Source organism: Vigna radiata, chromosome 9 (assembly GCF_000741045.1).
Source record: "Vigna radiata var. radiata cultivar VC1973A chromosome 9, Vradiata_ver6, whole genome shotgun sequence".
NCBI classification, from domain to species: domain Eukaryota; kingdom Viridiplantae; phylum Streptophyta; class Magnoliopsida; order Fabales; family Fabaceae; genus Vigna; species Vigna radiata.
Window position 1 is genome coordinate 6,342,554 of NC_028359.1, and position 21,675 is coordinate 6,364,228.

At 31.1% G+C, this 21,675-nt stretch overlaps 2 protein-coding genes and 1 pseudogene across 6 annotated transcripts; 1 reads left to right on the top strand and 2 right to left on the bottom strand.

Annotated features, from left to right (window-relative positions):
- Positions 1–72: 72 nt before the first annotated feature.
- Positions 73–5,598, bottom strand: LOC106772871 (U-box domain-containing protein 33). Of its 5 annotated transcripts, none has more exons than XM_014659489.2 (10): positions 5,402–5,598; positions 4,510–4,827; positions 3,957–4,078; positions 3,761–3,882; positions 3,382–3,486; positions 2,702–3,155; positions 2,471–2,608; positions 1,728–2,255; positions 807–1,562; positions 73–515 (listed from the first exon to the last, which is right to left on the bottom strand). In XM_014659489.2, exons 2-10 carry the CDS (start codon positions 4,775–4,777, stop codon positions 333–335), a joined length of 2,676 nt encoding a protein of 891 aa, XP_014514975.1. In that variant the 5' UTR covers positions 4,778–4,827; positions 5,402–5,598; the 3' UTR covers positions 73–332. The 5 variants fall into 5 exon arrangements, with proteins under 5 accessions (XP_014514975.1, XP_022641950.1, XP_014514974.1 ...); XM_022786229.1 differs by having other exon boundaries at positions 4,510–4,847; XM_014659488.2 differs by having other exon boundaries at positions 5,389–5,598.
- LOC106773207 lies at positions 5,446–15,244 on the bottom strand (annotated as a pseudogene).
- On the top strand, positions 14,944–20,692 carry LOC106773208. Its single transcript, XM_022786214.1, has 11 exons — positions 14,944–15,330; positions 15,620–15,791; positions 16,517–16,661; positions 16,847–16,981; positions 17,364–17,416; positions 17,515–17,706; positions 17,938–18,003; positions 18,139–18,191; positions 18,996–19,137; positions 19,344–19,434; positions 20,395–20,692. Exons 1-11 carry the CDS (start codon positions 15,263–15,265, stop codon positions 20,496–20,498), a joined length of 1,221 nt encoding a protein of 406 aa, XP_022641935.1. The 5' UTR covers positions 14,944–15,262; the 3' UTR covers positions 20,499–20,692.
- Positions 20,693–21,675: the final 983 nt, after the last annotated feature.

Here is a 21,675-nt window from a genome sequence, read left to right on the forward strand (position 1 = left end):
CTGAGTTAAGAACACATATATATGTATAGCTTTCGTTAATATAAACATAGAATGTTCCTTGAATGCTGTTGGGACGATTCATTGGAATAGTCAAGATTAACAAATAGCATTGCTCATTGGCAAAGATAACAAATAGCATCTATTTAACCATATATACATACGCAACCTTTTTACAAGAACTCAAAATGTGCACAACCTATACAACATGTAGGCTATAAAAATGTTGTTTACATACTTCAAAAATGTGTAAAAACATGATAATGATATCTGTTCTCCTAGATATTAGAACTTCATCTTTGAAGAAGCAAAGAGAAAAATGAGAAGCTTGCAGATCAGTGAGTTTGAAGCCAGTCCTGGATTGCATGGCGAAGAGAGTGGTTGGGAATAAGGTTGTGATGTGCTAACTTAGAGTTTGTCCTTGGTGAAGTGTGACGACCACTTTTCAGCCATTCACGTATAGCCTCAGCTTCATAAGTAAAACCATCTGCAGCCACTTGTGGATCTTGCATCACTTCCTGCAAAATATCCAAGGATTTGGAAAACCTTTTCATGTGTCTCATGGATATGTAAATAATTTTATTATTTTAGACAATTGTGAGCAGTGTAATGCAAGAAGGGAAGCAAACACATGTAGCATACAACTTAACAATGAATTAGTAACAATCAGCAAAAGTTGTCACAAAACATTAATTATATGCATTGTTTGAAAACTTCATTACTGGAAAAGATCATAAATCATCTGAGGATGTGTATTTTTGATTGAACTCAAACTAAAATTGAAGATAGTGTGAGAAAGAGTTTCCTACCAGAGAGATTGGACAGATAAAATATGGAGGAGGTTGGCATTTTCCTTGAGAACCCAGTTGAGTGGGTCCACAAGAAGCCCTCATTGGTTCTAGTATTCTCCAAACATCTGGATGAAGATCTGGTCTGTTCTTTCTGTTCATCTCACAACACCTCAAAGCCAAGCGAACCAGCTCTTCAGCTAGCATAACTGGCCAGTCTCCAGCCAATGGATCCAAGATGGATTTCAACTTTCTACTATGTAATGCATATTGCACTTCCTTTGTTATTCCCAGAGCAGGTTTACCAGTGATCAATCTCAATAAAATGACTCCAAACGAGTAAACATCTGACTTTGGTGTGAGTTCACCAGAAGTAAGGAATTCAGGATCCACATACACAAAAGTTCCCTTTGGAACAGTCCTCCAAAACTGTGTAGTACTGCTACTTGAACCCTCTTGACAAGATAATATACGACAGATTCCAAAGTCACTGAGCTTGCTTACAAGGTTTGCATCTAGGAGAATGTTGCCTGGCTTTAAGTCACCATGTGCTATGCTGTGAGGTTTACTTGATTGAAGAAAGATGAGAGCCGAGCAGAGTTCTGCAGCTATGCGAATTCGAGTTTGCCATGATAATGGAGGTGTGTTATCTTTGCAGTTGAGACGATCTTCAAGGCTTCCATTGGGTAAATACTCATACACAAGAGTCCAGGATTCTGGGCAGGATCCTATAAGTGTCACAAGATTTGGGTGCCTCAACCTGCTCAATATTTCAACCTGATACAAACAAAACCATATCAGAGAGCTATGATTTGTAGAACAATTTGTATACCTAGGAGAAAAAAATGAGATGCAATAAATGTGAAATAAACACAGATTGTTGCTGACCAAAATAGGATGAAGCACAAAATATGAAGTAAAACTGAAACGAAGCTATCATACCTCTTGTTGAAACTCCACTGGACCTTGGGCACTGTCAGGACTCAACATTTTTATAGCCACCTCAGTGTGACGTAAGATACCTTTAAATATACTTCCATATCCACCTTGTCCAATCTTAAGGGATGGATTGAAGTTTCTTGTTGCTTCTTTAATCTCTGAAAAGGAGAATTCTGAGAAGGGTTGAAGCCGTTGCATGCTTGAGGATTCCCCTTGTTCTCTCCTTAACTCCTCAGCCTCTCCCAATGCGTTATCAAGTTGCATTTGCAACTCATCCAGTTCATCCTTGTACTTTTGAGATAACTCATCAGCAGATATATTCTTCTGCTCCAACTCCTTCACAACAAGTTCAGTAGATGCAATTTGATTCTCTAGAGATAATTTCTGGTCTAAGGCAAGTTGGAGTTCCTCGTTAACTTTGTTTATCTGGCTCTTCATATTATCAAGTTCTTCATTTGCTTTCTGTACTTCTTCCTCTTGTTCTTTTCTTAGTTTTAGCTCTTCTTGAAACAGGTTTTCAGTGGCTTTAGCCTGTCAATAAAAAGATGTTTGTCCATTCAAATGATCCTAGAATCAGTTGAGGTTTGTTTAAGGTTAGCTAATACAATCTTATTCTTTCGGTCTGATAAGAATAATTTGAAAAACAGAACTGAATAAAACACCTACAATTTACTTGGTGTGATTATTTACAAACATGATCATCTTACTCATTGAAAAATAATAAGAACTCCACATAAGAAAATTACCTTGCGTATAGCATCCTTGGCTTCTTTTTCTGCTTTCACGCGCCTAACAGTTTCATGATATGCATCTTGCCTAGCATTCCAAGCCTCAGCCATTGCATGTTCAAGTTGACCATAGAGAGCATCATCCATTCCTTCATCCTGTTGGTGTTCAATTACAATATTAAAATATTATCATAAAGCTCAGCCCTATAGTATACAAAGAAACTCTGATAGAGGAAAAAGTGTGCATACCAATACACTTGGAGATGGTGAATGGAGATCCTTGTTATCCAGAGAAAAGTTATTCAATGACAAGCCTAATACATTCTCACTGCCATTGTTAATCAAATCTGGGATCAATTCTGCATCACCCAAACAGCTCTCAAAGTACATTGAGACTACTGAAGGACTCCCTCGTGATTGCTCATCAAACTCATCAGAACTTGCTCCTTTACCTATCTTTCTCTTAGGAATTAAGTACCCTTCTAAAGAAGAAACAGATTCGATGCTCTTCCGAAGTGCACCATTGATAGTCCTAACTCTACGAAATAACTCTTGTCCGGGATTAGTTGGTTTTCTCCAACGATTTTGTCCTGCCACTGAGGATGGGGATCCCATGTTAGGCGAATGCCCAACTTCAGAGTTTGCTATTTGCAGCACAGAAGGAGATCCAACCTCTACATTCCTTCTATCCAATCTGCAATCCCTGCGTTGATATAGCACTTGTATCAGTACCAAATATAATATGATAAAATACTATTTAGGACAGTAGTACAACAAATCAAAATTCAAACAAATATCAAAACACAAGCTTTCTGAAATTGTTAAAGTCCTTTGAAGCTTACTCCAAAATTACACTTATCTCCGTGTGACACTATTCCTTGGAATTCAGTACTCACCGCCACTATTCAAGTATTCGTAAGACAGCATACCTTGTGTGTATGAGGTACCCATTGCAGACAAACTGTATATGACAAGAAGCTGGAGCTTGTTCAGATACATATATAGCTTTCTTAGATTTGAGGGATATCATTCTCCTGCAGTATCATGCAAGTGGAAGCTCGTTAAAAGCAATAAGAATATAAATTTCAAAAGGGCTGCAAAATTTTCCATGAAGCAAAGCCTTCAAGAGGGGAATAAAATCAAACAGGCAGAGGGGAAGATTAAGCTCCATATCTATGAATGTTGAGAAATAGTAATTCAAATGTGTGAAAGTATAACATGTTTAACAAAATACTCCAAATTCGAAACAGATAATTTGGTTATATTAATGTGTAATAGCTTCTTGAGGGATTTTAGCTGGCTACTTACCTAGAATAGTTCTTATCAGATGCTGCTCCCATTACAAGCCTCTGTATGCCATACTGGTGGATGAGCTCTACAATCCCTTTTTCTACACAATCCATTTCAATGAATACTTTACCTGCCCTCACCTATATCAGAAAATTATTAGCAAAAAAAAAAAAAGAAAGAAAGTTTTGAAAACAAGGTTCTCTAGAAAAATTACCCCCATTCTTTGACAGATATAAAGATAGGCATCCATAATCTCCGGAATTTTTTGCCTTTCCCTTTCATGATAATCTTGAACTTCCTGTTCTCTCAGTGCACTTGCAGGAAATTTAGCACCCACTGTAAAAATAACCAAATAAACCAAGTTAAATCCGGTTTGTGAAACACACCATAAATCATAAGTCATAGCGTGGTTTCTTAAATATTCTCTATACACTAGAACTTAAACAAAAACTATTGATTGTAATTAGAATTTCTGTAGAAGGACTCGTTATCTTCTGGGTCATTTTGAGTTTTAGTTCAAATCTCCTAGTAATCTCAAAAATAATGTTGAACAAAGCAATATATGCTCACACCAAAGGAGTAATAATGCTCATAGGCACAATCAATCAAAAGCCTAACATTTTTCAACAGTAATAATAAGATGTGCACTCAAGTTATGATAAAGTTATCTCAGGTTCAGCCTGTGTACAAATTAAAAAAGGAAAAAAGGTTTAAGTTATCTAAATCCCACAAACAATTGCAAGTGCACACTCATGTTGCAAACTTACTCATAGGGATCATAGGTGCTGGTACGTGAACATGAAGGATGCAAATTCTCCTTCCTCCAGAATTTTGTATTGCCCATATGAGATTTAATTTACTGTCTTTCACATCTTTTGCCACAGCAACATAGAGTGTATCATTAACCATACTTGGACTGGGCTCACTCACAATTTCTCTCCTACTAGTCATGATTCCAGGAACCCCAACATCACGAAGCTTGCTCGTACGATTGATCTGTGGTGCAGTTGCAGGCATAGGACTCACCACAGCCATGCTGATAGATGAAGGATGGTTGAACCTTTAAAAGACTCTTTCTTTCACTTCTGAAGAGAATCACGATAATCTGTAACTTAGAAGTGCCGATTCATCTTTCTAGCCAAAGGAACTTATAAAAGAATTCAACTACTGGGAATTTTCTCTCTATCTACACAAACGTTACATCAAGAAAACTTGATAAACCCAGTTAACCCAAACCAAAAAGGAATAAATCAATAAATAAAATCTCTCAAACTAACCAAAAACTCTCTTTAATCTCTCCAGAGCTCCTCACTGGTCTAAATTTAAGAAACCCCATAACTAAAATCTCTCCCAGCTGAACAAAAATATTCATTTTCTTCTCCACGTAGCAAGGACCCAATCTGGGACCACGTTGTCTATCATCGTATAAACAAAGTTCATACGATGATGGAAAGTTATGATGATCAAATGATGAAATGAAAAGGAAATGCCTTTTTTTTATGTGCAGGTATTTATCTATGTTGTCTCGTAGGAATGGAAAAGAGTACGGTTGTCTTGAGCTCATAACATGGTAGTGTACAAACAGAAGAGACATAAATATTGATAAAGTAGTAGCACAGCGAAACCTTGGAAATTACAAAAACAACCTCATTTTTCTACCTCTTCCAGCCACGGTCGTGCTCCTTATTTTTCTTCATCTTCTTCTACTCTTTGTTCCCTATGACTGCTTCACATGAAGTTTCGACGAAACAGTCTAGCCCAACTACGTGGACCTCCAATTTCCAATCTTCTGCGTAGTAAACGTAAACCTGTCAAACATCGGGACAGGTGTAACTTGTCTTCATATACAATCATGAAAGTGATGCAACCTTGTTTGTGTTTGACAGCAGAAGATAGAATGAAGAAATGAAAATGAAGATAAATTAACAGCGAATATGAACAAAAAATATATACTTACTTGCGTATAGACACATGTCATTGTTCATGCAATGAAGACGACCATTTCTCTACAAGTTATTTTTCTAATCAATCATATTTTAACAATTCTTTTTTTTAATATATATATCATTATTTTATTAATTTGTTTGATTTTATTCTAAAAAATATTTGAAAAAAACTAATTACAAACTGCCATACGTTGTAAAAGAAGAGTGGTTAAAAGAGATTTTTCCTTTTAGAATTTTTAATATGATACCTGTTTCAAAATATGAGATTTCAATTATTAATTTGAATATAAAAGGTAATAAGTAATAGCATAAATAAAGAAAACCAACAACTTTATTATTTTTGAAATTTTGAGTTGAAATCTTTTATATAATTTATTCATAATTTATCGGTATATTTTCTCTCACAAGAATTCAATAATATACTATTTTATTATTTGAGTGGTTTTCCTAAATATTAGTTTAATTAAATATTTATATAAGTGTTTAGGATGAAAACACTCACTTTTGTAGATAAAGTTATTTTAATCAAAGAAAATAAGGTTAAATTATTTTAACATGATTGAAGATTATTTTTCTAAACAATATTAAAGAAATTATTGTAATACTTTAAGTTGGAAATGAGTTATGAAGGAGTTATTTTTATATTTTGTTCTGGGCATCCACATGTATAAGTGTTTATTTCATAAGATAAAATAATCTTAAATATATAAACCATTTCAAATATACTCACTATTTTTTTCAGTGTTCCCTTCGTGATTATGTATTTTTCTTAATAATTGGAATAATCTTTCTGAATGCATGTTTTTGTCTTCTAATCAAATGTTTGGACCTCTTCCGTTCTCCTCCACTTGGACCACATCTCATCCTCATTTTGGCTACATTACGATTGAAAGAAGAAAATAAGTAATACATAAAATCTCTTTAATTGGTAGAAAATAATGTATACATGGCATATATTTATGTTTTATATTTGGTTTAAACTTTTTTTTGTCCCTAAGTTATAAGGGGATGTTCAGTTTAGTTCCCGTTTTTAAAAATGTAAATCTTTGGTCCCTAAGTTATAAAAAATGTATCAAATGAGTCCTTTTTTGACTTAAAATATTGTTGTTGGTTGTTTCTTAACAACTGCTACATCTTTAGATTGCTCTGATTTGTTTCTTAATAATAACAGCTTTAGATTGCTCTTTGTACTTTGACCATGAACATCAAAAAAGAATTCATTTGATACATTTTTTATAACTTACGAACCAAAGGTTTACATTTTTTAAAACGGGAACTAAACTGAACATCCGCTGATAACTTAGGGACCAAAAAGAGGTTTAAACCTTTATATTTATCTTTGTTTTTGTTTGTCCTTTACACTTTATTCAAACTAGTAGGTTATATTCATCTGATGTCAAAGTCAATAAAGATTTCACAAATTTGGCAGTTAATGTGTAATAAATTCAGTTACGTACTTCATTGGTTCAAATCTTCATTTCTAGATTTTGAAATGGATTTCTTCACGTTACTAACAACCTAATCACGATCCAAATGTTAACCATCATGCTTTGGTGTAAATTAATCACCATCAAATTTAATGTTTAAGAATAATAATTCAGTTTATTCAGTTTCTGACAGTTTAATAGACCTTCCTAATTATGTGAATTATTCTGTATTAAACTTATTAAATGTCCTCCAATCAAAAACTTATTTAATCACTACTATTTACAAGAATATATATGTTTATTTTTCATGTCAAAAATTCCGTTTTCAAAACGTCAAATTTGCAATTTGAAAAAGTGTTAGTATTGAAAAAAATGTTAGAATTTGATTTGTGAATAATCAATTTTCTGTCATTTTTTTTCTAAATTGTGTCCAAATTCTATATCACCTTTTCATTAACTTTTTAAAAGATGAAAAATCTTACCGAAATTCAACTCTTCAATAACTGAATTTCAAGTTGGTTTTCGATATTTTAGCAACATTGTTTACAACTGAGAATTTTATTTTTTTTTAAATTAAATTTTGAATAGATTTCCAACATCTAATAGTATTATTGTAGTTGAAAATTTTAACTTTTTGGAAAATAAATTTTGGTTGATTTTGCAGTCCTGGCGATACTATTTGACATTCTAAATTCGATTTTTGGATAACTAAATTTTCAACCTAAATAGTAAAGTACAAGTATATCTAATAAATAATTCAGCACAAGTTTATTTGTGAATTTTTTTTAATTATTTAATTGCTGGAGAAAAAAAAATTGAAGAATATTTTTTTTTCCGTTGATATGGATTGGCCACCCTTATTGAATTTCATGCATGGCTGGCTAAAAGATATCCATGAAGTCTACACAGGATAAGTGAGAGACCAACAAGTCGTTGAATAGTCTTCTTCTAGAAGCAAACAATCATTTTAACATGGACAATGATATTTTGACAATATTTTTTGACAATATTTTTGACAACGAGACACATGTCATCATTTTATTGATTTATTTGAATTTATATTTAAAAAATATTTAAAACAGACCAATCACAAACTGTCACGTTGTCAAAAAATTGTTAAAAAATTGTTGTTAAATTTTTTTTTTCTTTTAACATAGTTATTTCTTAAAGCTTAAAAATATTCGTGATATTTTACAATCTATTAATCACAATAAATTTATTTTATTTTTTAAATGTGAGTGAGTTTAAGTTATAATATTCAAAGATAAAATGATGATAAACTACTTAGCATAAAATTGTTTAATTCAAGTTTAGCACAACCACATCAAATAATTTTAGACATTAAAATCACGGTTTGGATTCCCACAATAACAACTTTATTTTTTTTAACTCGGAGGCTAATACTAATTTTTCTTGCATAACTATAATTATTGTTTTAATTATTATCTATTCAACATTTTTCAGAATAACTATTAGTCAAGGAAAATAATTTAAGTTAGAATTACCCATTATAAACTTGATCATTACAATTAATAGTTTTGTTAAACGTAGTTTTATGCCAGCCATAATGTGTTGATATATATATTAATTTTAAAGTCGGCATATATCTAAGTTTCTGTTCATTAATGCATTAAAAATTAGTTAGAGAAGAGTGAAAGAATTACGCCATGCCATTTGTTCAAAATCCTGTAAAGCAATTAATTAAATAGATAAGTAATTTATGGTGTATTAATTTGGAATAAACATCACAGATAAATATGTTATCAGTTATCAGCTCACTACAATATCATTAAATAAGACAAAAGATTTAAAATATTGGGGACATGTTCAATCAACTAGCATGAAAATTAAAAAGTAAAAATAATAAAAATTAGAGAAAAAGTACTGAAATTTAAGAAACATAAACCCTATCAAAAGATAAATTTTGTTAATTTGAATAATTATGTACCCTTATTTTCTGTCAAATGTAAACAACACCTTGCTCTTTTATTGATATAAAAGGTTTACAAATGTCCATTCATGAGAGAGAATTTTTGATATAAAAGGTTTACAATCCATTCACAAGCTCTATTAGATCAAGCACACAATCAATAAATTTTTTGGTAAAACTCCATACTCTAGTAAACCAAGTAGAGAATTAATATATTTTTGGTAAAATCCCATGAACTACTAGACCAAACATTAAATCAATAGATTTTTGAAAAAATTAAAGAATCTACTAGACTAAGAGCATCTCATGCATTTTCATCTTTGAAAAATTACATATAATTACAAAGTTTTTCCTTTCTCTATCACTCGATGAGCATATACACTCGCTTAGTGAATTTATTTGCTAACGAGTGTGATGAGTGTGTCATCTAACAAGTACTTGGTTCATTCAATATTTATTTTTCTTGAAACTCTCAAGATTTTCAAAAACATATTTTCGCTCTTAGCGAGGAAACGAACTTCATTAATGACTAAGCCATATAATAAAATTTGAACAAAATTTGTCTAATGAATTAATTGCTCAACAACCTAACCACCTTGAGCTCTTTTGACTTTTACAAAATATTTTTCTCTCAATGATAGAAATGGAAAAACGGGTCTAGTTCAATGGGTTGACCCACTAGCCCACCAAAATTTGGTAGGTTGGTTTGAAATGTATAACCCATTAGCTCGTTCTGACTCGCCAATTCGGAAGGCCTAAGGTGAGACGGGACATGCTACCCTGATTTTTTTCTTGAAGAAATTAAAATTAAAAATTGATTTTTGTGTATTATATTGTTTAAAATATGCAAATATATAATGATATTGTAATTTAAACTATTCACAATTACAAATTAAGCTCCAATTATTAATTATAATTTAATAATTTAACAAGTTAACATATAAAAATAATAATTATTTTAGTTTATTCAATTAGAGACATTAATTAACCAATTAAAAATTAAAAAAAAATAAATAAAAAAAAACTAGCATGTTATCTTGTCAACCCACCTTTTGGCGAGGAAGGTTTGAATTTTCAACCCGTTTTCTTGTGGTCGCAAACTCGACCCATTTTTGACGAATTAATGATAGGTTACGACAAAATAGTTAGGCTAACTTATTTTTACATCATTACTCAATGATAATACTATTTTCCCAACAACCCAAACCTTTAAGAGTCATGCCACTAGACTTACTCAATGAGTTTGACTCTCCCAACAAGTGTATCCTCTAGTGTTTTTTCTAAAATTTAAATTTGTCACTCTCGCGCAAGGGGTGGTGGCTCATCCAATGAGTATGTTGTTTAGCGAGTATCGATTTCTCTATTTAGAAAATCAAAATAGGTATACTAGTTTGGTATTACTATCTTTCACTTATGTTTTTCTCTCTTTAATAGTTCAAAAGGATATCATTTAGTTCTAAAATAAGTTACCTTGAGTCAAATAGTTCCAAATTCACGTACTTATCTTGTTGTTTAGAGCCTTCTTGGCATAACTACATAAACATTCTAGATATATGAGTTCATCCATTGGATCTATTTAGGTTTTTATACTTATTCTTTATTATTAAAAAACAATTACATTTAGTTTAAATTTTATCTCAAATAAAATCATTTGACTCAACTAATATATCTCAATGATCTATACTCACACAAAAACTCAAACATCTCATAAATTAGGATTCAATAACAACTCGCATTCAAGTGAATTATCCAATACACCACATAAACCAAAATTAACAAATCATTTGGCATGATTAAATCTCAATTTCAAACAAAAATTGTTACTAGCCACAAAATTAATCCGTTGTCACAAATACCACACAGAACCACAATTAATGAATAAAAAAAAATTTGTTAGTTTATCTTACAAAAAATAAATTGTTTATTAAACTCTACTTCAAATACTCAAATTCACAATATCTTCTATCAACACAATTAAAACTGAAATGAATGATCTAAACATATCTTAACGAGCAAAGATAAGTATTCATTTAAATTATCTTACACACACATACACACACAGACACACAGACACACACACGCACACACATAGACACAGACACACACACACGCACACACACACAGACACACACACACACACACACTCACACACGCACACACACACACACATAAACACACACACATAAACACACACACACATATCCCCCACACACCTACACACCCACACACACATACACACACGTGCGTGCACAACACACACACACACACACACACACACATATATATATATATATATATATATATATATATATATATATATATATATATATAATTCCATGATGACTAATGAACAAAGAAAAAAAAACGAACTTCCCCTTATATAACAAAATAAATGAGCTCTAAGCCAAGACTCATATAGGAACCTTCTATTTTCAGATATAGAAGGAGAACATAAATCTAAAAAGAAAAATAAAGAAAGGAAAGAAAATAATTTTATAGAAAAATGATAGCTTTTATGAAATAAAACTTAATTAACTTATTTATTTTATTTATAATTTGACTTTTTAATAATAAAATAATTGAATTTCGTTTATAAAACTTCTTGTACTTTTTTAATAAATTTCTAAACTAGCTAAAGGTTAAATTAAAGGTTATTTTATAAATAAGCTTCTTTGTAAAATATTTTTACATGAATTTTTTATTGATAAAGAGATTATTTTATTTGGGTCTAAAAATATAGAATTTTTCACATGGATAGATTTTCTTACAAATTGATATATATGGTGATAGTTATTTTAGAAGATTTTTTTTCATGTGAATAAACATATTATTTTCGTGTGCTCATATATAAGAGTTTGTTAATATTTAAAATATCGAGAATCGTTATTATGGGATTATATTAAAATAGTATTTTGTTGATAAAAGAAACCATATCAATATAAATATTATTTTGATATAAATTTCATATACCTAGATTTTTTTTAAAATAATTAAAGTGTTTTAAAAAAAGAAAAACCTTTTTATGTACATTACACAAACTTTTCTTTAGTGGAAGTCAAATGAAGCTATAACTTCCCCGTCACGCCAACTCAATCATTTTGTGCTATTGCATTGTTTAGAAAGAAGTTTGAAACATGCACAAATGGAAGTGAACGGCGAAATAAATGTTAGTTTTTTTATAACTATATTTAGAGAATACTTTTTTCACAATATTGAAATATCATTTAGGTAACTTGAATATTATTTATATATTATTTTATAATTGATTCACAATATTTATGATTATTATTATTAATTTTGAAGTAATTTTAAATTAATCAATAATATTTAAATGTTAGTAAAAAAATATTGTCTAAATATATTTTTTTTTCAAAAAAAAAAATTTAAGTGAAACAGATCTTAAAAACGAGTTCGCGTCATGGATATTTAGCGTGCTACCGTAAGAGCTATTATGTTACGACGTCACTTTGAATATCCTGGCCAAATATTATATTGTAAAAATAATAATAATAAAATCAATTGATTTTATATTAGTCAAATCAAAACTATAAATTGTGACTGATGTGAAATACCTAGTCTATGCTTACAACATTGCTAATTTATTTTCATCTATGATAAATTTATTAAAATTTATATAACAACAGACAAATTATAGCTTTTTACAGGTGAAGGATATAAAACATAAAGTATAAGATAAACAGTAGACAAAAACAAAAATATCATTACCATGTGCATTGACAGGTACAGTTTAATTTATATATATATATATATATATATATATATATATATATATATATATATATATATATATATATATATATATATATATATATTTGGAGCCCTAGAGAAGGGTGTGGAAGAATATGCGAGGGAATATGATGAGGGAAGCTACGAAGCAGACCAGGCTATCATTTTCTAGCTTCAACATCGCCCAGCGAGAAGATATACGTCCCACACGTAGTCAAATAGCTAATACTTCCAAGTATTTATTTATTATTTATAGATAGGAAGTAACAAATATTTTAATATTTATTTTTAAATAGATTAGTAACGAGTATATATTATTTTATTTAAATTTTATTTTAAAATTTAAAAAATATATATTTTTAAAGTATTTTTGAATATTCAGGATATTTATAAGTTTTAAAATTTCAAATATTTTCTAAATATTCAACGAATAAAATAGTTAATAAATAAATTTATTTTTATTACAAGTTAAATAATCAATAAACATTGTCTAACTCGACTGATTGTCATTCTAATATATATCTTTACATTAAATAAAATAAATATTATTATCTTAAGAGATTTTATTAAGAGATTAAGTTTATATCTTTAATTTTAAATTTTAAATTAATGAGTATATAGTATTGGTTTTTAATATAAAACTTTTATGGCTTAATAGCTATTTTGGTCCCTATTTTTGTTTGGTTTGTTCATTTTGGTCCTCTTTTTTTTTTTTTGTTCAATTTGGTCCTAAAGGTTGTAAAATCTGTTCAATTTGGTCCTTTTTTGAAACGGCGTCTAAATACTTAACGGCAAACTGTGCACTATAGTGACGATTTGGCATAGGACTACCTACATGGATGATCTTCAGCACAGTTACGTGGACTTAATTAAAATTAAATTGAAATTAGGGGTTTTTTATTGCAAATACCCACAAATTGAAGCAATGTTGAAAAGTGCACAACCCTAATTTCAAATTCATCTATACTGAACTTTACTTCAATGATTTTGGATAATTTTTCCATCATAGAAGGGGAAAAATGATTTACCCAATCTCCTATTTCTGCCTTCTGAAAAACAACTTATTTTCAAACCTTTTGATTTCAAAATTTATGGTTCCAGATTTGTTGACTTCCATATCCTTCATCTCCTCAAAGCTACACAGCTTGGCTATGCTCTCGATCACTCCATTACTTTCTCCCTCTTCAGTGAAAGGACAACCCAAAAACTCTACAACTCTTTTCACCTGAAAATTCAAATCTTCTTTAAGATCCTCGTACTTCAAGAATAGGACAGTGTTTGGTCTGACTACGCTTTCGTTCCAGTAACCTAACATATGACTCCACCATGGACCGAACTCAATTACCCCATTGCAAAACATTTCAAAAGCTTCCTCCTTTGTCAGTGTCGGTAAANGCTCCACCTTAATCTTATNAAAGAAAGCCCATGCAGAAATAAAAGTGTCAAAGGGGTTCCTGCAAATGTAAATTATTCTGCAATGAGACTCTAGGATTGACCTGGGTAATGAAGGAAACGGAATGTGAGTACCAAAAAGTCTTGGGTAATGATCAATACTGAACTTTACGTGCAGAAGAGTTAGATGAATTTGAAATTAGGGTTCTGTACTTTTCAACATTGCTTCAATTTGGGGGTATTTGCAATAAAAAACCCTTCATTTCAATTTAATTTTAATTAAGTCCACGTAACTGTGCTGAAGATCATCCACGTAGGCAGTCCTGTGTCAAATCGTCACTACAGTGCACATGTGAACTGTTTGCCGTTAAGTATTTAGACGTTGTTTCAAAAAAGGACCAAATTGAACAGATTTTACAACTTTTAAGACCAAATTGAAAAAAAAAATGAGGACCAAAATGAATAAACCAAACAAAAATAGGGACCAAAATAACTATTAAGCCAACTTTTATCTCACATCAAATTTTTAACAAATTACAAATATATTTTTTTAATTATAGAAAACAAAAATACCAATTTTTTTTTCTTTATTTCTTTTTCTCATCCAGAATCACGATTATAGTAAAAAAGTAAGAAATAATTGTTTTTTTTATATCTCTATAATTAGTATTTTCACCTCATACTAAAAGAAGAAAAAGGAAAAAACTAAAAGAATGTTTAAAATAGATTGTGAAAGATAGAAAGATCATTTTAAGATTTATGGGAGTGCATGTAATAATTATAGAGGTGTAGAAAGTAAATGTCATTCCGAATTCTTCTATTTTTAGAGAAGTTTCGGCCGACGACCCGGCCCGTTTCTGTGTAAAACCCATTCCATTGTTATAAATACCATACCAAACCAAACTGAACCAACGGTCTCTCCCTTCTTCAAATCCCCTATTCCCGCCTTTATTTGTTGTTATTCTCCAATTTCCATCTTCTTTCTCCTCGCTCTGTCGGAAACTCCAAACGCGTGCCGTTTCTGTAGATTCCGGCGACCATGAACTAGAAGCCGTTGCATCTCCGATCAGAAACTAAAATGAAGATCAACAAAGCCTGCGATCTCTCTTCCATCTCCGTCTTTCCTCCTCCTCTTCTTCATTCAAGGTCTCTCCTCTCGCACTGATTCACACATTTCAATTACGATTGTTTCTTTCAGTCCATTGCTTCTGGTAGAACGCTCATTTCATCCGTTCGCTCGCTCTGAGAGAAGAAGATTTAGTTCTACATTTGAAGTTTATTCACGAACTTTGTGTTTTCTGCGGCACACTCTGTTTGGGTCCTGCGAATTAACGAATCTGTAAACTGAGTTAAAATGATTTATATATCACAAAACATGACGTGTTTCAATTGAGCTTTTCATGTTGACATCTGTTGTTTTGTATCGATTATGAAGGAAAGCGAACAACGTATCAAGTGGATTGCAAGTCTCTCACTCTCAGCATCACTCTCAGCATCGAACGCAACCATCGCAGCAATCGTTTTCGCAGGGACTTTCATCTCAGCACGGGTTGCTGTCTCATTTCTCTCAAAACTCTCTCGATGAGGCCGTCACAACTAATGAACCGGTTAGATCTTGTAAACCGACGTAGTTATACTGTTATTCTTAATTTTATAAGCAATTTTCATAAAAAAACTCTTCTAGTAAACTGATATTGATTAGAATTTATTATAATTATAATTTTTAAGTTTATATGAGGTGGAAATAATTGTAATTATTGCTCATGTTGAAAAACAATTGTACCTCTTTTATAAATTGTTCGTGGCTTCACAAAAAACCTAATGTCAAACAAGTGGAATCAAAGCGTGTTCTGGGAGAGAAAAAAGCTAATGTTGTTGTCAATTAGTTCATGTGCTACTTAGGATACACAGTGAACCTATTCCATGGATATCCTTAGTTTTATCAATCATATTTGTTGCTAGCTTGCATTAAATTTACGGCAAAATTTGAATTTCAATTCCTTGATTATTTTTTGTGTTGTGTTCAATTTTAATTGGAATTTCAGCTTGAAAAATCTATGTAACAAGAGTTTACATTGAAATTATCAGCATAAGTTAATAGACTGCAACTTCAATCGTGATTGAAAATACTAAAAACACCTAAAGGATTTGCATAGTACTAGTAGGATATTAACCGGAAATTTTCCTGGTTAATAGAGAGCATCTTCAAATATCCTTCACTCAATTACCAAATATTGCAAATAAGGCGAATATATATTGTTTTTTGACTAACATAATTACAAGCAATTGAAGATTCTATTTCAATGTCTATCATATTGTTATTGTGTTTTAGAGAGTTGGTTCTCAAGAACAAGAGAACTCTTTGAGGAGGCTTTCTAGCTTGCCCCGACCTACATATTCACGGGAAGAGAGTCACCCCCTTAACTCTAGATCTTCGTCCAATCTAATGCTCAAATGGAACTCTGCAGATCATAAAGGTAAGAGTATTTAATGAAAAATATGGGTTTTGTTTTTCTAGCTTATATTTTTCGCATTCAGGTTAGACATATTTAAGAGTGGTCTGAGTTTCATGATACTAGGGCGGAAAGCAAAATATGTTAGAGTCCTTTTACGCTCGCGTATAACTTTACTCAAGATATAAATTCATTGTTTGCTCTAGCAGGTCAGTTAAGTGAAGGACTTGAACACCGAATAGGCATAATGGAAACTTCATTGAGCAGGTTTGCGATGATCTTGGATTCTGTTCAAAGTGACGTTATGCAAGTAAACAAAGGAACAAAGGAAATTATTTTGGAGGGTAAGTAACTCATATTGTAACTCTTGACGATATTATAAAAAAGGTTTTGGGAGTTGTATTTATACCAATCAAGAAACGTTCTGCTGAAATTTTGTTTGGCTCTCCTATGATTATCTGCTTGTATGGCATTTTCCAATCATTGTATATTGTTTGAAACATAATTCAACTGAAGGAATGCTCGTTTTTTATACTAATAACTCTAATTTCTGACTCGATGTTTTGTACATTAAGTGTTTGATTCCAGCTTGCTCAGTCTTGACTTTTATCGGATATGAAAGTTTGCATTCATTTTCAAGTTTATAATATTCTGAGTTTTCTCTGGCTCGGTCTATAAATTACTTTTATAACACTGTACAATTTGAATTCCTTACTTTTCATTCAGTGGAAGGCATAAGGCAGAAGTTGATTGCTCAGGATAACTCATTTCAGTTGATGGTAATGCCCTGATTCCTTACTTGACTCACATGGTTTCTCTAACATCAATGGATATCGAAGTTCAGTAGACTGATTGCAGTAGTCTGGTTTTAAATCAGACTAAAGGACAAGAAGAATTTAAAGCAATGATTGATGGGAACTTGAAATCTTTATCTGAACAAATGAGCCATGTTTCAGAGAAAGAGAAGCTACAGGATGTATATTTGGCGGTTTCTCCGTTGCCTCGGCTAATTCAAGCCTCTATGCAAAGTGTAAAAAACGATCTCTGTAACATCACCAAGGAAATGCAGGCACGTACCATATGGCAATTTATAATGATTAATACATGCAGACGTATTTAACTTTTAAACTTTTTAGGTTAGATACAGATACTTTTACAAAGTAAGATTTCTTAGAACCCCTCTTTTCATTTTTATACCGCTACTGGAAAATGCCTTCTCCCGAGCTCTCTTTCTTTTCCTTCTTCTTTACGTCACTAGAATTCCGTCAAAAAATAATGCTTTTCCAATGAGCACTTGCAGGGAATTTCTTCCAATCTTAAAAGCTTCAACCAAAAGAATATGGCACCGCCGTCTTTGTCCTTAAAGGTTCATTACCTCTGTTGATGAACCATATTTTCTTCGAATTTTTTCGTTGTGAAAAATTAGTCTGCTGAATCCTGATTATTTTCTACGGTGAAAAGCACCGATTTTTTTTATCCCTGATACGTTGTTGGCTCGCAGAATTTAAGCAAACAGGTTATCACACCGAAAAAGCGACAGCCTCTTGCTAAGAAGTATGTATTAACTTCACCTACTCTACTAATAGTGTAGTGCCTGTCAATTTTTTCTACATTGTTTGTCAATTTCAGTAAGCTTTATTTATGAAAAATTTATAAGCGTTGACATTACATTATTTCATATGCTTCTCAATTTGTTAATTTTTTTTCATATACTTTACAGTCTCAAACGTGAGAACTAATCTGCTGTAAATATATTGGATGTGAAAATGGTAGATTGGTGTCAATTATTTACTTCCCTGCTTTCATAGTTGACGAGTAACCCGGATTTTACTGGATTGCTTCGAGGCTGATGAATTATATGTGAAAATCACACTACGCTATAAGGAAGAGAGAGCAGAGACATTCATACACACAATGCGTGTGTGCAAGTTTCCTTTTTGTCAGAAACACTGATACAGCAATTGATCCTTCTGGGCCTCTCTATATTCTTTAATCCAACAATATAAAAGAAAATTGCTTAATAAATGGATTTCTCACCTGCTGAACTGCGGGTGAAGTCATTTCTTTTGAATGCTATTCAACCTTTTGTTCGGAGAATTATGCTTTTCCTATTTTTTTTTCTGACAAACACAAGATAATAAAATTATATATCCGCATTTGCTTTTGACGAACAAAATCTAGGTATATTGGAACGATGATTTATCTTATAGTATATATTTGTTTATCCCCTATGTATCAAATTCTTAATCTTAAGAATTAATAACGAATGGCTCTATTTACGACTGGTTATATTTGACACTTGCAAAAGCATTTGTTACGTAGTGTGACCAAGGACATGGTATTTTTCTTTGACTTCAGTGAGGCGAATACTAGTTTACGAGCTGCTGTAGCTCCAGAAGTAGAAATGGGCGGCTGGAAGTCAGTAAAAAAGGAACGAGTCACTTTTTCAGATAAAGCATCTGAGAAGGTACAAAAGAAAAAAGAGCCAGAAACTGGGAAGGTATTTTAAAAGAAATTCAGTGTTCCCTTTCATGATCAGAAAGTTGCATGTCCTTCTATAAGTTGCCAATATGATGCGTACAGTTATATAAGATGCATTCAACAATGACAATTGTCACTTCATTTTTCACGCAAAAGATTTCTTTTCATTAATTTTACAAATCTTATATGTGCTTTACCAATTGTCAAGTTCTTTTTGAATGACAGTTTATGAAGGGAGGTATAGACTGTGCTATTGTCATTGAATCTGACGAGGAGACTGAAGTGGGATTTTCCTGCTTGGTCAAAGAAAACGCAGGTAGTTTGTAAAAACTAAGATTGAACATCCTCATTTTCGTTCTTAATATGGTGTGTTATGGGAAAAGAACAAAAGTTAGATGTAGATTGTTAGATATTACTCAGTGACAAAACCACATAATTAGATTAGGTGCTGTTTTCGATTATAGGTGAAGTTTTATTTTGATAATCTTGTTCATAAAACTTTAAATTAAATGTCAAAAATAAGTTATTAAAACATAAGTCAATTCCAATAAAAACAACATAATAACACATTAGTAATACTATTAAAAAAGCTTTATCAAAGAGAGATCTTATCCTCCTTAAAAGTTAAAAAAAAAATAAAAAAATTAAGGATACTTTGACAACTTGCATATCTTATACAATCATCCAAGAAATTTATATTATTATTTAAATGTAATATTTTATTATGGAAAGAAGTTGTTAAATAGTTATTTAAAAAAAGATGGATGTAATAAAATGATTATTTTCCTTATTGTATTGGTTAGAGGACATCTTAGTTAAAGGATTGTTTGTTTTGCATCTTTTTCTTTGCTTTTTAAATAGTGCAGTATTGAATTTTATTTATTATAGTAGGAAGCAGTCATGGTCTACAACATTGATTTTATTCTAGATGTAGTTCTGAACTATGAAAACATTACTTATTTGTTTAAAAGAAATATAATCGTATAATATTTGTTTCCCTAATACTACCGAGAATTGGAAATAGCAGTCATGGATACAACTGCTATATGATTATACTTAATTAGCAATATATTTTTACGGCTAATTAAAAATCTTATGTTAATTATGGAAATTAGTGTATATTGTATATAGTTTATTACTTGATTATGATAGTGATTTATAGCACGACGTGTATCTGCTGATTTGAAATATATAAATTTAATTTTAACTCTTTGTAAGTTGCTATTTGATAGAAATCGTAACTGTTTTTAATATATGCTGCTTCCATGGAGATCAGGAGAAGACCTATTTGGCAAATTGACCAAGGAAGAAGAGGAAGAAGCTGAGCGAATTTTGCGGAAAGCAAGGAGGCGTAAGAGGAAAAGTATTGTAATACTATAAGAATATACTGAAGGTTACCTATTTCAGTTCTAACTTCCTTGTGTCATATTACTTCCTTGTATGTAAGTTTATCATCAGAAAATTATTGCTTTTTTGGCTTTGTTAACCAGTATTAATAATTTTTTGCAATGCCACATTTCCTTAGATAGGAAGTTGCTTTCTCTTTCTATTTGGATTGCAATATATATTCAGCTTCACCGAAAGCTTATATATAGTAATTACACCAAAAATGGATAAACTATTCAGTGGACAATAGCCCATTTTCTGAAGAAAACTGTCTTTTTCCCTTTGTAAGACTGGGTTCCGCTGTCTCAAATTATTGGGCCTTCTTGAGCCTCCGGTTGCCGGAAAATTCGAAGTGGTAGAGGGGTTGGAGTTTAGAAGAGTGTTGAGAAATCTTATTTTCCTTAATTAACATGAAGTGCATTATAGTATATTTTATTTGTCAGGGGAACCAGAAACTACCAACTAAATTATTCTTGTGTGTTAACACTAGTGAGAGATTAATATTTTCTATTAATAATAATAATAATATCATAGCTCCACGTAATCTCATCTCAACACAGTGGGTCGTGAATTGTACCATTTTGTAAAGAAACAACTCTATCACTTCGCTGCCTTATACACTGCAAATTATTTTACCTTGCTCAACAATGAAATAAAGGTTTCTTTTTTAATAAAATTAGACAAATTTGGTGCCATTATTGTTAGACAAATTAAAAAAAAATTGACGAGAATAGACATGTTAGTGGAGAACGAACGAAAAAGTCATATATTTTTATGTCAGCAGTTCAAACTTATTGAAATTGAAAATTATCAGTTTTCCACAACTTTTTTGAAATGTAATCGATTATAATGAATAAGTAATCGATGGAATTTTCAATTTTAATGGAAAATCGTTTTGGTACAAACCAATTTTCAATTTTCATAATGTTGGTAATCAATTAAAGTGTTTGTAATTTATTAGTAGGGGAATTTATTTCCAAAACATGCAATTACAATTACAATAGATTACATAGTGTTTTAGTCCTTATTAGGGTGGAACAAATCTTATAATTGATGAAAATTGTAATTGATTAAATGATTTATGGTGTATATTTTATGAAAATTAAGGTATATAAGTTTATAATTAAGTATTAAGTGTTTGTAAATTGTTGGTTATTGGTTGAATCATTTA

Coding starts and splice junctions, on each gene's coding strand:
- LOC106773208 (XM_022786214.1), top strand. CDS start 15,263: ATGAAGATCAACAAAGCCTGCGATCTCTCTTCCATCTCCGTCTTTCCT. Junction 15,331..15,619: donor CCTCCTCTTCTTCATTCAAG/GTCTCTCCTCTC, acceptor TCGATTATGAAG/GAAAGCGAACAACGTATCAA. Junction 18,192..18,995: donor CGACAGCCTCTTGCTAAGAA/GTATGTATTAAC, acceptor CTTTGACTTCAG/TGAGGCGAATACTAGTTTAC.
- LOC106772871 (XM_014659489.2), bottom strand. CDS start 4,777: ATGGCTGTGGTGAGTCCTATGCCTGCAACTGCACCACAGATCAATCGT. Junction 2,256..2,470: donor CCAAGGATGCTATACGCAAG/GTAATTTTCTTA, acceptor TTTTATTGACAG/GCTAAAGCCACTGAAAACCT. Junction 1,563..1,727: donor CAGTGGAGTTTCAACAAGAG/GTATGATAGCTT, acceptor TGTTTGTATCAG/GTTGAAATATTGAGCAGGTT.